The 17,668-nt window shown below is 37.4% G+C and overlaps 1 protein-coding gene across 1 annotated transcript in view; it reads left to right on the top strand.

Moving 5' to 3' along the window:
- Positions 1–7,071: 7,071 nt before the first annotated feature.
- LOC137189016 (gamma-aminobutyric acid receptor subunit alpha-2) overlaps positions 7,072–17,668 on the top strand; it is a 29,265-nt gene continuing 18,668 nt past the window's right edge. Inside the window, exons 1-3 of the mRNA XM_067598641.1 lie at positions 7,072–7,577; positions 7,987–8,068; positions 10,451–10,566. Coding sequence (XP_067454742.1) covers positions 8,001–8,068; positions 10,451–10,566 — 184 coding nt within the window. The 5' untranslated portion in view covers positions 7,072–7,577; positions 7,987–8,000. The remainder of the gene's footprint in view (positions 7,578–7,986; positions 8,069–10,450; positions 10,567–17,668) is intronic.

A 17,668-nucleotide genomic window follows, 5' to 3' on the forward strand; every position in this document is an offset into this window, starting at 1 on the left:
CTGTTCAGTCCATCAGGCAGTTTGATTTATTTTGGTAAATGATGAAAAGAGTGAAAACATGTTTATATTCCCCTAAAATAAGACATCATATAGGCACCAATACCAAGGCCTGTAGTTCTTTACTGATTTATTTTTTGTTAAGTAATCAAAATTAAAGTCCTCCTCCACTCAAAACGTGTTTTTCTTCTTGTTCCTTCAGTTGGATGTTTGAGCTTCACTGTGCAGAATGATGTGTTTGCAGTTTGACACTAGAAGGCTGTTTTCACATTTATCTGCTGAAAGTGGAAAGTTTCTCTGTGCTCACCTCAAAACATATTTAAGGCGTTTACATACTAGCAGGATTTGTGACGTCATATCTAATTTGCAGACACTTCTGGTCCAATATTCAACTTACACAATTGTGATGTGGAGACTTGAAGCCTCCAGTGCACAAACACTGAGAACGAACTTTACAGTGAAGCAGGAGACGTCTTGTGTCCAGCAGTTAAACTTTAGAAATGAAGAATATTTTCATATTCATTGATTCTTGATTTTTCAATTAGGGAGAAAAAGGAAATGTCATTTCAAGCCTTTAAACAAAATAATTGAACTTTTTTTTGTAAAAAACAAAACAAAACAAAACAACAACAATAATGACATATAAGACACAAATAATCTTTCTTATTTCATATAGGTATGGTTAAGTATATTGAGTATATATACATATATATATATAAAAAAAAAAAAACTGGGATTAGCCTGTAAAATACTCACCATGTCTGAGATTATAACTGTGGAATATAAATTCCACAACAAACAACAACGTTCACAGAAAAAAATACAGGAGATGACTACAGTGTCCTCAGTGTTAGTGATGTTTTTTACTGAAAACTTCTGAATCAGGATGTTAAAATCAGAGGAAGAGAAATCGAACCATTTTCAGAAATTAATTCATGAATTTCAGGATTTTTTCTTCAGTATATTTTATGTCAATGAGTTTCTCCCCAAAAATAAATGATACATCAATATGTACTGTGATATAGACTACAAGACATACGGGCCACCCTATATTTTCATACTATTCATCAAGTAAAGTGCAGTACACACATTATTCTTTTATTCAAACCAAACAATACTGCTCTATCAGCTTTGTATTATTTAATGACTGATGACAAATATAAAACTGCCCTCCTACATATTGGTCCCAAATCTAAAATATCAGTTTTCCTTATAAAGGAATTATTCCTGTTTTTATGTGATACTGAGATGTTTCCCAGCAGGCTGTAGAGCTCATGGTTTATCTCTCTGCTGTTTGTACACACACTCAGCGGTTAAATTTAGCCATGGATAAAAAGGGAATTATTGTAGAAACTCTGGAGCTGAAGATGGCAGATGCAGTATGACCAGCAAAACACGGAGGACTGTTGAACTGCACTCGTTTTAGTTTCCTTGGTAACCTGAGGGAAATTAGCAACAGTGAGTGCAGAAAACTCCTGATACATAAATAGCATTGGCAAGGTCATGAAAGTGACCTTTTTAATTTTTATAAGATAGTGTGCCTGTGATTCATCTATTAAGTTATATAAGATACAAGAAGAGGCAGAAACAATAGGATGCAGAGAATATAGCCGTAGCATTTTGTATCTGTGAGATCATCTGGCAGCCGATAACATGAACTCCACATGAACTTATTTGTCTCCATCTGTGTTGCTCGGGGCTCAGAGGTGTTTCTGCACCGCACCTGTCAATCAAACACTGAAGCGTGCTCACATTTCTGCTGATGAAGTTTCTGTAGGTGGCACTGTTGTGGTCTGCTGATGCACGGTAGCTGTGGCTGTGACCCCAGTCCTCCTTTTATCATGTTCAAAATGGAACAAAATGGAAAATACATCATTTCCTTTAATGTGCTGGGAATGTTTGGGTTAGAACAAAATCCTAATTATAGGTACACGCAACAAAATTAATTTTGATTTCATTGTTATATCAGCTGTGATTATGGATTTGAAATTAAATGTCCTCTTGGCTGTTGTCATTTAAAGTAAAAGCAAAAGTCCGACACTCACAGAATGAACAACAGCTTCTCACACAGCATTCAACACACAGCTAGTTCATATAAGGACACACATATAAAGCCAGTTATCTCACATTTGTTTTATTCTTTTTTTCTGCTATATGCAGAACTCATTACACTTTAGGTATTTTGTTTTTTGTCTTGCTGTTTTTATATTCTGTCTCATATTTTGCTAATTTTACACCCTGGTTCTGAAAGGTTTTTTTATTGTTGTTATGACAAATGAATATAACTTGTTTTTGTTTTCCAAGTTTTACAGTCTTTATCTAACCTACAAACTTATTTTTACTGCACATTTGTTTTAATACTCATTTGATGCTTACACGGATTATTCTGTGATGGAGTTTCTCCATAAACTGATTCAGCTACACAATGTTTTTCTTGCCGATTCCTCAATATATTCTTCAAAAAGAGTTTTCACACTCAAAATATGCACTCCATTTCTATTTGTGTCTTATACTGAATGTGATGTATTTTTCCTTCAACAGTTTGACTTATCAAAGCAGGAAAAGCACAGGTGTTGATAATAACATTAACGACGGCTCAGTCAATTAATTGTCTTAGTAAGACATGTCAGTGAGTGGAACTGGCTCATCTAAATGCAACGCTGCCATCATGAATGTTATTTATTCCACCTGTGTCTTTTTCTGCTTTCACAAGTCAAATGTCTGCTGTGAAAAGGGTCTATATCAAGAAATCTTTACTCTAAACACAGAAGTACAGTAAACATGTATAACTTACTGTAAAAGCTGTATTCCAAAGGAAAACATTACACTCTATAGTGCCAGCTATATAGACAATGCTATATAAAAACCTCCTTAACCATCACATCAATAATGGCTGCATACCATTTAGTTGTTTCAGTTCTGGTTTTGTGAGGCAATCTTGGTGTAGTGGCCACAATAGGTACTGCAAGATCATGTGATGCTGTACATTTTAAAAAATTAATAAAAAAATTCTGAGTGTAAATGCCTGAAGTGAATCATTGTGTTTTCAGAGTTTGATCCACCCAGTCCAATCAAATTTGAAGACACTCAAAGAGGCGTATCAGTAAATGATTTCCTGTTTCAGGCACAGGCGCAGTACCGTTACACTCAAAATATTAATATTTATTTGGCATGTTGAACCTTAAATGGAGCACAGCAGCATCTCAGTGACCTGATGGTGGTTTATGAACATTTATTTGCCATCATGAACGCAGCGTGAACACAGTGCTTCATGTCAGCTGTGCAGGAGAGCAGCTGGTTCTATATTACCATGTAGCTCTGAGCATGTAACGTGTATGAAGCCAGCGCAGTTCAACAAAGGATTTTTGAGGGTGACATATCACTTTAAGAGTGTCAGAGCCCCTCGATGGGCTCCTCATCTTTTTTTCTCTCACAACATCTTTCTTCTGCCATGCATGGCTTGTTGCCGAGGTAACAGGCCTGAGAATGGTTTAGCATTTCCAGCATTGCCTGGTGAATCAACTCACGCTGACATGCAACTGACAACAACACACTGTATGTCTGGCTCAGGTATTTTCTTCCCCAAAAATGTCATACAAACCTACAACCACCTGGTGCTATACTCTCATGTGGGGATCATATCAAAGGTAGCATACTTGATATTATGTTAAGCTGCTCGTCATGATGACGAACGCAGCAAACTGAGCTGTGTGTGACAGCACTGCTTTGAGCTGTCGGAGCAGAAAATCAACCCTGGTGATGGAAATGCTCTTGTATGCTGCCACACTTTTTTTTTTTACATCTCTTTCCAAATCTCTGTGGAGTGAGTAACTGTGTTTCTCCAGCAGAGGACAGTGTGTGTGTGCATGTGTGTATGTGTGTGTGTAAACAAGAATTAGTGACTATTTTTAGATACATCTATTTGTTTCATAGTCATTTGATAAGGAAAATAATTCAATTATCTGTTTTTTTTCTTCTGATTGACCAGATCATTATTGAGCTGCTGCCCCACAGACTGAAAGCACATCAGTCAATTCTCTGCCTGTCTGAATCTGCATTTGTATTGCTCCCTTGGTGTTACTGCTGTTTATAGGTAATCCTTCTATTGGAAACTAGAAGCTGTAACATGTAACAAAGGGTTAATGGACAAGCCTGGGTTATGAGCAGAAAAACAGATTGAAGTTACTCTGCTCTCCGTTAATCATACTGATAACAAATAACTTTGCATATTTTGATTGCATCATTCATATTTAGTATGTGACTTTAATCATAGTGACATAAACCACAGTATTGTTAGGACAAATGTGTGTTTTAACATTTACCATCTGCCATTTCCCATCTCATCATATGTAAGGATTCTCCAGACGCCAACAACACAGCTGCTCCTGAGACACCTGAAACTGTGCATGACAGTCATGTGAATGTAAATGATTGTTTTAATAAAACATCTGCGGCTACCTTTCAACCTGAAAAGATTTGCTCACCTTCTTCCAAACATAGACTTGATCAATATGCATTGTCACTCATTGTGCCCAACTAGGACACACTCAAGCCTGGCAGTAGGCTGAGTATGATGCAACATCTTGCAATAAATAATGTGCTGTAAGAGTATGTAACCCAGAGGCTACCAGCGCAAATAAAACTCAAGTTTAGAGGAAAAAGAAACACACGCAAACACGGTTTAATACGTTCTGAATGAAGGTTTGTTTCTTTTCTAAATGCTTTTTCTTTTTCTCTCGGCTGGCTGCTTCCTTCCTACCTGCTTTGTTGGACGGATGACAGGCCAGAGGGTCACCTTTATTGAGATGACCTGCCTCATCGATCACCTGTCACAGGTATGGATTAGAGCAAAGATCAATGGAACAGCCCTCTAGTCTGAAGTATAGCAAAGAGAGGCAGCGACTGTGCTTGATAATCGTCCGACCCCTGAGGTCCAGCGGTTTGTTTTGATCCATGTGAGAGTATGAGTGCTCAGTTCCTGTGCTGCTTCTTGAATCAGGGTATGTGCTGGGTTATCAATCACCAGGTCTCCTTAATGCTCCTTTGTGCTGTTTTCATTGTCAACCTGTGCAGGTATCAGCCACAGTTATTTGATTTACAACAGATTATTTCATTACTTATAATGACTTCAAACCAGGCCTGAAACTAGAGGTGAGTTATTACCAATCACTTTGCTGATTTGAATCATTTTGTTCAATTCAGTTCAAAGATTCACATTCAGATACTGAGTAGTTTGTTCTGTTTTTTTCAAAGCAATGACATCACCATTCAAATAGACTCCAATACGAACATCAGTGAGTGAACGCATCATTGTGTCTTCACTTCAGTTGCACGTTCACTCTGTTCCTGGTTCAACTTCAGTACAAAACAAGGCCAATAAGCACTGTTCATAAGGATAAAAGCTCAGCAGACAACTATTTGCAACAGAATTATCTCATCATGATTGTTTCTGTGACTTTTTCAGTCTTTCAGTAAACTTTTAACCAGGAAAACAGTTGAGCTGACAACATTGTTTTCAGTCACCAGTGAGAGGACCTCCACTGCTAAAAGCTACTGATTCATTAAGCAACAAAGATGATTCTGTTTCAGCAGTTTGAAGATTCGCTGTTGAAGACACACATACTAAACACCTCTACCTGAAGTGTCTATTTGTTTTCATTTTAACACAGCTGTTTACTTGATTTTCTAAAATCAAAAATATGAGATAGTGTGATTGACATAATAAGCATAATATTGCTGAAATGAACAGTCAACTTGAACTTGTCTTAAATGTAACTCTTTATTACAGTAATTCTGAGAAAACAACAGGTTAAACTTTTTAAAACACTTAACAGCTCTTGTCACTTAGAATATATTGTTTACTTATTTTTTTATTGTACATTTTTATTCATATTATTTATGTTCACCTGTCTTTTCTGGTAGTTGTATTTGGTTTTACTTTACTACTTGGCAATAAACATGTTTCTGATTTCCTCAGATTTCCTCCTTTCATCAATGTACACGAAAATACAAATTACACATCATTTTAAACACACTTGAGTGCAGCAAAATGACTTGGACACTGGCTTCAGAAGTATGTACTTACATGTTCTCACCCAGTTCCAGCTGAGAGAGGCTCCAGCCCCCTGTGACCCTGTGAAAGATAAGTGAGTACAGACACTGAACAGTTTCATTTGGTCAGTAGAAACATGCTCATCTGTGTACAGTGTGGTGCTGAAAGAACAGCTCCCAAAGCTCGATAGACTGTGTGGCACAATTCGAAACAGTATTATGGACTCAAATTGCACAAATATCATTTTTGCTCTTCTAAATGTTTTTTTATGATGTTTTATTTATTCAATATTATTTATTTATTTATTTTATCAGTAGGTTTCTGATTTGAGGTAAACCAGAGGGGGGAAAAAGCATTGGAACTACAATAGATGCTGTGAAAAGGTTGGCAATAATTTCTACCACAATACTCAGTCCTAGCAACAACAAAGTGTCAAGAGGGCCATTCATTCTCTCTGTCTCCCACACACACACACACACACACACACACACAACAAAGAAATCCAATTTATGGTTAGACCGATATCTTTGTTTTGTGATACAGTTCAATATTGGTCATTTCTTTAAATGTTATATATTGGTAAAGCAGCGTCCGGAGTAACCATGAATATACATAAACAATCAGTGATGTTCTTAATCAATCAATTAATAAATCCTTAATATAAAGTCATGTACTCCTTACTATTGACAAGAAGTGATGGCTCACCCTGCTTTCAAGAGCTGCTTATCCATGTAAACAAAGTCATTAATCAGCCTTTCAGTGGGCAGATTTTTCCCCTTGTCTAATTGCTGTGTTGAAGGCTTTTCCATTCCAGTAAGTATACAGGTCCAGCTTAAATACTTCGTTTTTAGTGTGTTAGCCTGAAAAATTCAAAGAAAACCAAGACTTTGTGAGTACTATCTAAATTATCCACACTGGTTAAACCCATATACTCTATTTCCCAACATGTCACACCAGTGCAACCAAGCTGGACTGTTCTGCATAATCAATATGTCACCATATATTGACTGGGAGTGGAAACATCTTTCATTAACACCTTCACATTCCAAGGTCTCGGCTGCAGGCTGCAGGAAGTGAATACCAAACTACCTCTAGGACCCAGTGCGTCTCCTCCTCAGCCTTTGTAGTTTTTGTGTGGAGATGAGGGAGACTGAGATGTGCTTCTTGCTTATCACGATTCACATCGAGCTTCTACCAGCTGAGGAGGATGCTGAACAGGGCAATTTGAAGCCAGGAGCAGCCCCACAAACTGCTTGTTTTTAATTTTTTTTGTTTTTAAAATTTAATTTCATTGTTTTTATTTTTATTTTATTTTTTATTTTTTTATTTTGGGGACACAATGAAAGCCAATGCATTCCGGGTGCATTCCTGCTGGCTGGGACTATGATTTATCAATGCTCGCAGCTTTGTTCTCATGACAGACTTGCACTCATCCAGTCTCATCAAAACAGGACAGAGCCGTGAATTGTCCTTAACTTTCTTGCATCTTCGACGATTCCAGCTGCAGCAGGTACTTTCTGCACTTGAGGTGAGTCTGTTTTTCAGCCCACTTTCAGACACAATGGACATTTCAATATTATGTATTATTATTATTTAAGGAGATGCTGGAAAGCGTGGGAGAGAAGCCTCTCTTCCACATTTTCTGTTAATATTGGATGTTCATGTTTTTTTATCGTCTATATTGGGCTCGATGGATTGACTTGATCTTATATTTTTGGCAACAGTAATGTTCAGTGAGTGGAGGCGTGGGACGTGTCAGTGAATACTAATTACTGTCAGTTGCTTCTTCGTCTTTTTTTCGCTCCCTAAAGGGAATCCCCAGAAATAAGTGATGGATATAATGACTGTATAGGTCACATATAAATCCAGTGGCATGTCAAGCCGGTTAAAGGCAGCCCTCCATTCATTACAGTGGCTGTCCTGTTGTCTGTGTGTAGGTGTAGAAGCAGCCATGTGGAGCAGGGAGAGCGCTTCTCTACTTCTCATCTGCCTGGCGCTCACAGCTCTCTGGAAAACCAGGTGAGTCTTTTGAATGGGAGACGCATTGAAGCGATGATATGAGCTGTGGGGCCGAGGATCACTCACTGTGTCTCTGGGGACGGACCGCAGGCTCTCTATTTATCTTCTCTTTATCACACCGGACACACACACACACACACACACACACACACACACACACACACACACACACACACACACACACACACACACACACACAATGCGCAGGAGGAGAGACAGTTTACCGCCTTCAGCATCCTCAGTCTGACCATAAAAATAACCTGGAGGGCATGCTGGTAATTAGCCAGCTGGGAGGTAGTGATGCCTTGTGGAAAATGTATTGTAGTTGAAGGCCTACATAATTCTTGTTTCCAAGGTTATTTGGTGTTATAAAAATTCAAAGACTAATTATAGTGGTTTTAACTACTCAGAAATGCAATTAATTTTTCCATCTGTGATAGAAAAACACAATAAAAATACCTATTTGCATTATTCCACAACATCAAGCCATTAGTTGGTGTTTTAATAGCCTTTTTAAATTTAGAATAATACAGCCAGTATTATTGTGTCAATACTTTGAAAAGCAAAATTGTGGTGAAACTGTTCTTTTTTTAAGAAGAATGCAGCAAACAACTAAGCCTTATTACTTTAAATTGATGTCTGACACGTCTAACCTGTTTTACAGTTTCATTTTTACTAAGGCAATGCGACCACTAGACATCTCATATTATCATGTGTGAAGGTGCTTTTTGATATCGGATAGAGTGACAGTTCAGGTCATTTGACTGCTCACACTGGAGGACAGTTGACAGAAGAAAAAAAAACAACCAGTATCAGAAGCACAAGAGGCCATTTAAATAAGGCCATTGAATTCCTCTCCAGGCTCCATTATGATGCCAGTGACATACAGATTGTGAAAGCTTGTCTTGGAAGACCAAATTGTCCGTACCATCATCTACTGAGTGTCTGTATTTGTGGCATGTTGGCAGAATGGGAAGAACTGGAAAACCGCCTGTTATTCCGACTTGAGAGCATTATTCCAAGATGGTTACCTATCAAGCTCTAGCCACAACAGAGACATGTAAACTAAAAGCAGCCATTTTATAGTATTACATATTTGTAGTGACACCAGATTTAAACAGTGTATTGCTATTTTTTAATTGGCTGAATTGACTGTATCAGTGTTAAAATTGGATTTTATTAAGCTGTAACCACCAGCTATGGTGGCTTTTCACCCCTTTTGACTCCTCCACAGTTCTTTTCACCAAATGGGAAACATTGTGTTGTGTTGTATCAGCTCTCAGATGTACATTACTTTGGATAAAAGCATCTGCTAAATGAAATTGTAAATTGTAAAACTATAAATTGTATATTGTAGTTCATGATAATAAATTCATGATATCTCTAACTTGAGTTAGCTAACGTTACAGCTAGGGGAGTAGCGTGAACAGTTTAGATGGCAGTGTGAACACTTTACAGTAGACTTTAGACTTTAAACTGCATTTCATATCTGCAATCATTTTAAACAAGCTGATATAAATGTGAAAATATCTCATATAACTTTTGGTGTCAGAAAACCATAAAAACAATAAAATTTTTAGCTACATACTAGCTGTCTAGTTACCTAGCAACCCTTGAAAACTAGCTAGCTAGTTAGTTAACAAGCAAATAAAACATTAAAAATGTAGTTAGGTGAATAGATGTTAATTAATTTATGTTTCTAAGTTTAAGTTACTGTTAATACCATAATACAGGTTTGTTGATGATTTAATGCTGATCTAATGCAGGTGTGATTTAAAATGTGGCAAAATGTTGTTGCTATAATGGAGAAGACCAGAAATAAGAGACAGAATATTCCCAGTCTATTAGGTTATAACGTCAGTAACTAGGCTACATTAATCCAACACGTTCTGATGGTAATTAGAGGAATGTGGTCCAAACAGAAAATACCCAGATGTGAAAATGATTAATATTGTATACATTCTCATTGCCTGCATAAAGTAAAATATGCCCATAACCTGAGGCTGTTACACCAAAGCTGCTGACAGTGGTGATTATGTTGAGCTTTAATGTAGGACCTTATCTGAATTTATTTACCATGAATCTCTGGCTCTGATTACATTTGCATATTCAGTTGTGTTTTGGCTCCAAGATCAGATGGCTCACAAATGTTCTGCCTTGAACTGGGTCATCCATGTGGATGAGGAACAATGTGTATATGTGTGTGTGTGTCTGTGTGGGCATGTATGGAGTCTCTGCCAGATAATAATGACCCCTTTTCTTTTCAAAAATCAGGCCTCTGAGGAAAACAGAGTGTAAATACATTTCTAATTTCATCAGATTCTTGTTTTTGAAGTGTCCCCTCAGCTGGTCATGTTGTTATCGTGTGTGTGTGTTGACCAGATCAGTGAATGCTGACGCCACATCTGATGCCTTTAAAACCAACATCACCCTGTTCACACGGATCCTTGACAGACTGCTGGATGGATATGATAACCGTCTACGGCCTGGTCTTGGGGGTAAGAAAATAATGTACTATCATTGGATGTATCTGTATATTTGAGATGATACAACATTAGTAACTCATTTAAATGTTTTGTGCTCCCGTTTGTTATAAAACAGCACGGCTCTCTTTCTTTAAGCGGTTGATGGCTCATTTGGAGTGAAAACACTTCATTTAACATCAGCTTTTGTAGTACCGATAACCTTTGGCAGCAGTCCCCTCAAGAATAAACTGACAAACACTCTCTGTGCACACAACTTTTAGGTTATATAACACTCCACTTCCTGGAAAGTAACAGCAGCCAAACTGGCCACATTTAACCTTGCAGAGGGCTTTATTCTCGCTAGAGTTTCTCTTGAAATTGCCTGCTGAATTCATCAGATAATGAAGGACTGTACAGTGCACAAAAGTACACTGTGTTGACAGATGTGACAAAAAGTAATATGGCTTGTGACTCGGAAAGTCTATATTGTACTCAGTGATGTTTTCATTGATTGATACATTTCTTCTTAAATAATGCATTGTTTATGCTTTACCATGAAGTATTCATAATATGATACAATCATATATAGTATAAAGATTTTTTTTTTCTATCTGCCTTTAAAAAGAGAATTTCTTGAACTTCATGACAGGCTTCAATATTATTTTTCACCTCCCAATCCGCAGAGGAAGCAAAAGACAATACATTTTGTTAGTTCTCCTGTAGCCTCAGTGTGTTACAGTGCTTCTCTCTCTATCCTCACCTCTCCCATCATCCTCCATGTCTGGCATCTCATTTCCAGCTGGCCCCTCACCCCAAAGCTGAGCTCCTCCCTCAGGATTTGGTGCCATTTGAAATTCAAATTCCTGGGGCCATCAGCCCAGCCCAGGAGCTGCCATATGGGGAACAGACCTCCTTTAGCTAGGCAGCGCTCAGCCTGTACAACTGGACCTACAGTAATAGCGCTGCGAGCTTATTTATTGTTTATGAGGAGAACAAATGTATGGCCTATTACCACGTGTATATTACTTATATAACCTTAATGATCATATTTCATGACATGTTCTGTTATACAGTATATGATTTATGCACCAACATTTCTACTTTATGCTCCCTAGAAAATAGAAAGATGTAAACGCTACATTTCTTGACATTGGGTTTGACTCATATATCACTATATTGATTTTGACTGAAAAATTACATCAACTACCAATTAATAAGTGCAAAGAAACCTAATCTGACTGATATTACATCATGATGAAGAATTGATCCTGTTAAAGACAGACTTGATCTGTGATAAAACATTCCAACAAAACATTCACACTTAATTTAGATGCTTTCATCCGAAGTGTCTCACAGCACCCTGAGCACATACATTTTTATCAGTTTTGGCCCATTTGGGAGCCAAACCCCCAATGCTTAAAGTGTAGTAGAGTACTGTAGCCAGTAATGTACACAGAGCTGACATCATGAAGCAGGATTCAGTCTGAAAGGAGAAAAATGACATCAGATGGAATTTTCCACATTGTAGACACATTAAATCTGTATGTCTCATCTGTGGGAAAAATATGTTAACACTTCAATGGACTTTGGTTTATAACACATTTATAATGTCTTAACAAGAGCCTCATCACAGCTGCATGAGTGTGTTCATTCATACATGCAGTATGCATATATATATGTATATATATATATATATACATATGTCTGTGTGTGTGTGTGTGTGCTCTCTTTCTCATTCATTCAATCAATCAATCATTTATTTACAGCATCATCACATACATACATGACATATTATTTTCCCTGCTAGATTTCCTGTCCCATGTGTCTGTATTTTACTGTATTTTACTCTTCAATATCAATAGGTTTAAAATATTTTTCAAATCCCTTCATGGACAACATGAGTTAAGAAAGTCACCCTCAGACAGAGTTATTGTTCAGATGTTTTTACTAAACTGTGGAGCAGTTAAATCTATCCCAATAAACGCTCTCCTGTGTCTTATTGCGGTGAACAGGAGATGTGAATTGAAACATTTTACAGTTTCCACTGATAATCAAACGATAAAGATGGAAAAGAGGAATCTAGGACAGAGGTTTTCAAGATGAACCCACATGTCCCCTTGGGGCTACTAGAGGGTTTCAGGGGAGAGAAAAAAAAAACAACTGTAATCGTTTCAACAATGACTGAATTGTGGGTTTAGGCTGCACACATTTCTCTTGAATTTATTTATAGCTAATGCAATATAACCACAGCTGTTTGATGGCTAAACGAGACTATTGCATTCAGAAGCGAAAACAGCTATTTTTTCTCTAATATATAGCATATAGTGTAACTACTGTGGACTAAATTGTAATCCTAACTGCTTAAATCCTGAATTTATTTTCCATACTTGCCATCTGTTTCAAGTGTTGAAGCAATACCAAGCTCTTTTAAAATGCAGCAATTGGTTTCTTTCACTGAAATCAAGCCAGGCTGCAGAGAGTGAATGCAGAAAGCACAGTTGCTCCCACATCATCATTAGTGTGACTGCGAGGCAGCTCACTTCTGTTCATATTCACACTTCTGCTACTAATTTGTTTTCCACCCAAAATTAGTCATCTAACTACGACTCCATGCCCACAGCTGTACTATTTAATAGTAGTAATAGTAATAGAACAATGGGTCACATGTATATGTGTAATGTGAAAAGGGTCTAAATCCAAATGGCTAACGTTATTAACTTTTGACGGCCATAATACGTTAAGAACATGATGTGTAGTTTATTGTAAAGGTCTGCCCCAAAGTGACCTGAAAATTGATTAATGCAGCTTTAAAACTACGCTGTTTTCATGGAAATGTTGAAAGCACCTCTAATATTCACCATGGCGCTCTGATCTGACCTCCAGCTAAAAAGACATATTTCCCTTTTTGAAATGGATATTGTTGAACATTTGTGCCCTGCTTGCACTGTGGGGTGATACTATGACGTCTTCTGGTTGGATTCTGGTTGATTCTGTAACTGGTGATCTTAGTGCCAAGGTGAATATTGCTGCTCATGCTAACTGCAAAAGCAACAATGTCTTCTTAGCTTGAGTAGCTGCTGATGTTAACTAGAAACATTAAACACACCACTTTAATTATAGTACCAGACATCAGGTGTTAAAAACAATGAATTGAAAAGCTGTACTGAACTTTCTTTAATCACTGTTGTGTTGGATTAATCAGCAGTACAGAGACCAAGGCGGCAGTTTTACTGATTGTTAATTTAAGTGTTTCAATCAAAATCTATGACAATTTGATCAATACAATCAAATCGGGCTTGACTTATGAAGATGGCATCTTCCTGAGCTGATGTTACTCCCTCCTCTGACCCATCATAAAGAGCAATATTGGGTTTTTGCTGATGCTCTTTAATTCAACTGGCAAGAGTTAAGTTGACATTTGGATAGTTGCACAGCAGGATGCACAGTCCCTTAACACAGGCAGGTTTCGTCTGACCAATTCAACATGGTTCATCAGCCCCATCTGTACCAAATGATTCAAATTATACGTGTTTATGACTGTTCTGAATGAATCGACTTTAGGTATTGTCCTTGTTCCTATAAATAAGTGTCCTGACGTCCTCAGGCATTAAATGCACTCTGGATATTTTTAAATAGTAAACTCGTATTTTCCCCAAGGGCTGTGCTCTACTAGGTTTGCTACTGCAAGGAAGCGTCGTTTGTACAAATATGATTAGTTTTGCTTGTGAATTTGCTCCACTCATGCAATGTAAATGCACTAGAGTTGTCATTTGGTGGTGGATTTGGTTTCTCTCTATATTGGTATAGAGTTGAGATTTAGTTTTTTAATGATGTAATATAATACTAACAAAAATCAACTCTTGTACACTGTGAGAACTGATGGTAAATCAGCCAACCATAAAAAAATAACACCTGGGAAGGAGCAGGGAGCAAGTCTTGAGCAATATAAGTCTATCTTTATTTATATAGCTCAATATCACAATCACAAATTTGCCTCAGGGGTCTTTACAATCTGCACAGAATACAACAGACCCTGAGGCCTATACAGGTTTATTCCCCATAACATACCCAAGAGAATTTTAGAGATAATTATCCGTAGGTAATGTCAACAAACCCCAAACAAGAACAAAATATGATCAACAACCATAACAGTAAACATCCAAAAACAGTAAAAGACACCTCATACAAGTGAATGTGGTTTAAATAAGCAGAATAAATAGAAAACAGCACAAGAATAACATCAAAAATGTATTTTAAAAAAGTGAAGTAATGCACTGGAAACAACACAATATAGAAAACCTTGATTCTCATAATGATAATAAGTAGGTCAATAATCCAGTGAAGAAAAAAGAAAATCTGTCTGGGTCTGACAAAGCAAACCACAAGACACTAAATAATATATTTTTAAATTATCATATTATTATTATCATCATTATTTTTTGCCCCTGTGGCTTAGGGGTTAACATCCCCCCCAAGTCCAGCTGGGAACCTTTATTGGATCTGTCTCCCTCATTTCCTGTCATCTCTCCACTGATGCTATCTAAAAAGGCCATAAAATGCCCCCAACAAAAATTTACACAAAAAGCTCACAATAACCAGACTCCTAGCAAATACTAACGATCAATAGAGTGACAAGTGTGCAAAGGACGTTTTCTGTATGTTGTGGTTTAATACAACATTGATCATGAAGAGAAAAAGTGCAAAAACAATAGCTGATCTTTTCATTCCTGTGTAAAGGCATAAATCTTTGGCCATGTCTGAAATTGTGCATGTAGTCACTCAGTATATAGGGAATATATGGATATATATGTATATGTCTACATAGAGTCATATATGTCAGTGGTAAACAGATTTCACACAGTACTCGGGTTTTATCTGTCTTTGCGATGAATGGTGATAGTTAGCTCTTGGTTGGTGACCATCGATTGTACACTACTTTTTAGATTATAATGTGGGATAATTTGAGTTCATTATTTTAGATAATTATGACAAAACATTCGGACAATACAACAAAATGGCAGACTTGACTCTGAACGATTTCAGACACAGCCACTGAGACGTTCAGAGCATTAAGGTACAGTACACCCCAATAATTAAATGCACCACATTGTGTCTTTTTACAAGAGATAGTAGTGCAATACAGCTGCGTTTAATGCTTCAAACATGGATTTTACTGAGATGGTGTTTCATGTGTGTCTCCATAAAGCAGATTTCTCTTTAAATAAATCCAACTAATGGAGGCCTCTGTGAGCCGCAGTAAAAATCTGATCATTTTAAATCAGCCTGATTTACACACAAAAGCCTGCTTTACATAAATAAATGCGCCCCATCGTATGTCTTGCTAAATGGATCGCACCTATTACTCTGCAACCTGCCAATTCCTCTTGATTTACATTACCTTATAAATAAGAAAGCATTTCCATAATATGTCTTGTTAGAGGGACATGGATGGCGGCTTGCCTTGCCATGCATGAGAGCACTTTACTCAGGAGTAATGATCTTGTTAGATTGTACGTGAGATGCTGTTTGCTGAGTGTAGAGTAAAAAGTGAAAGCTTTTTGAATTGACCGAGCATGAGAGATCGAGCTTCAGTAATTATTGAAAGAGACAGAGTGTAGAGAAAGCAAATGGACCTGATGCAGCGGCGCAGATGCAGTAGCACATTATCACTTGAATAGGAAGCATATGAGGCTTTGCTCTTCCTATCTGTCACATCAGTGTGAACATTTAGGACAAATTTTGTACGCTTAAAATCATAGCTTGCATGTCGCCGGCTCACTAAATTTAGTCCTGTTAGAGTCGCTTTTTAAATTGGTTTGTAGGGGTCACATACAGGTGAACCGAGTTTGTACACAATTTAGCTTCATCTGAGTAGTGGAAACAATAACATGGATTTATGAGGTCAGCAACAGTTGAATTGGATCTTTATGTATCATTGTATTGGAAAGTGATTAGTTTTAATAAAATATGACATCTTTGAATATGTTTAAAGGCTAGGTGGATATCCAAAGCACAACATGTATTAATGTACATTTATCAATTCCATTGAATTTACAGGGGCATTTTGTTTAAGTCCATTACAACCCATAGCATTAGCCGACCCCAAATGCCTTTGTTTTCTCTCTAAATTAAACAATAAAAATAAAGCTTTTTCACACTACATGTCCTGGCAGCTTAAAGGAGTAAGTCTACATTTTGGGAAATACATTTTTTTCGTTTTCTTGATGAGAGTTAGATGAGAGGATTGATACCACTCTCATATCTGTCTGTTTAGTATGAGGTTGAAGCCAGTTAGCTAATTAGCTTAGCTTAGCATAAAGACTGGAAACAGGCGGAAGCAGCTAGCCTGACTCTATTCAAAGGTGACAAAATCTGCCTACCAGCACCTCTAAAGCTTACTAATTAAAATCATTCACATCTTTTTGTTTAATCTGCACAAAAAAACAAAGAGTCTTATTGCCACTGCAAACCAGCAGACGTTCCAGGAAGTCACTGCTAAGAAAAGGTCCAGCATAAAAACAACCTCAAAAAACCACAACTTGTTGTTTTTACACTACGATTTTTATGCAGAAAAACAAATGAGATATAAAGTGATAATTATTGAGTCTAAGAGGAGCTGGGAGGTGGATTTTGTTATCTTGAAATCATACCTGCCACCATTTAGGTTTCAAAATGTTGGAGGTTTTTTCAGCGGGGGTTGGGGGTGGTTGATGAAGTGATTTTACTTGAGTTGATGACAATTACACTCAGTAAGAGCAACAAAACCATTGCCAGTAAAAAGCCAATAATTACTTCATCAAACCACCTGTTCAACAAGCATAAACATGTAGAAAAGCGATATTTTCAACTGCTTTGCCCACAGTGTCTCATCCACCACTGGTATGTTTTACACAACCACAGCCGTACCACAACACATACCCCGAACAGAAACTGAGAAACACTCATTTGATTTGTATCAATTTGAAATTGGGAGATTAACGGGAGAAATTACCAATCAGGAGCACAGCGAGAGAAAGGGTTAAAAATAGGGAGACTCCCGCGAAAATCGGGAGTGTTGGCAGGTATGTCAGACAGGGCCAAGCTAGCTTTTTTCTCCTGTTTCCTGTTGGTGCTAAGCTAAGCTCACTTGCTCCAG

This window comes from Thunnus thynnus, chromosome 9 (assembly GCF_963924715.1).
Source record: "Thunnus thynnus chromosome 9, fThuThy2.1, whole genome shotgun sequence".
Taxonomy (NCBI): Eukaryota; Metazoa; Chordata; class Actinopteri; order Scombriformes; family Scombridae; genus Thunnus; species Thunnus thynnus.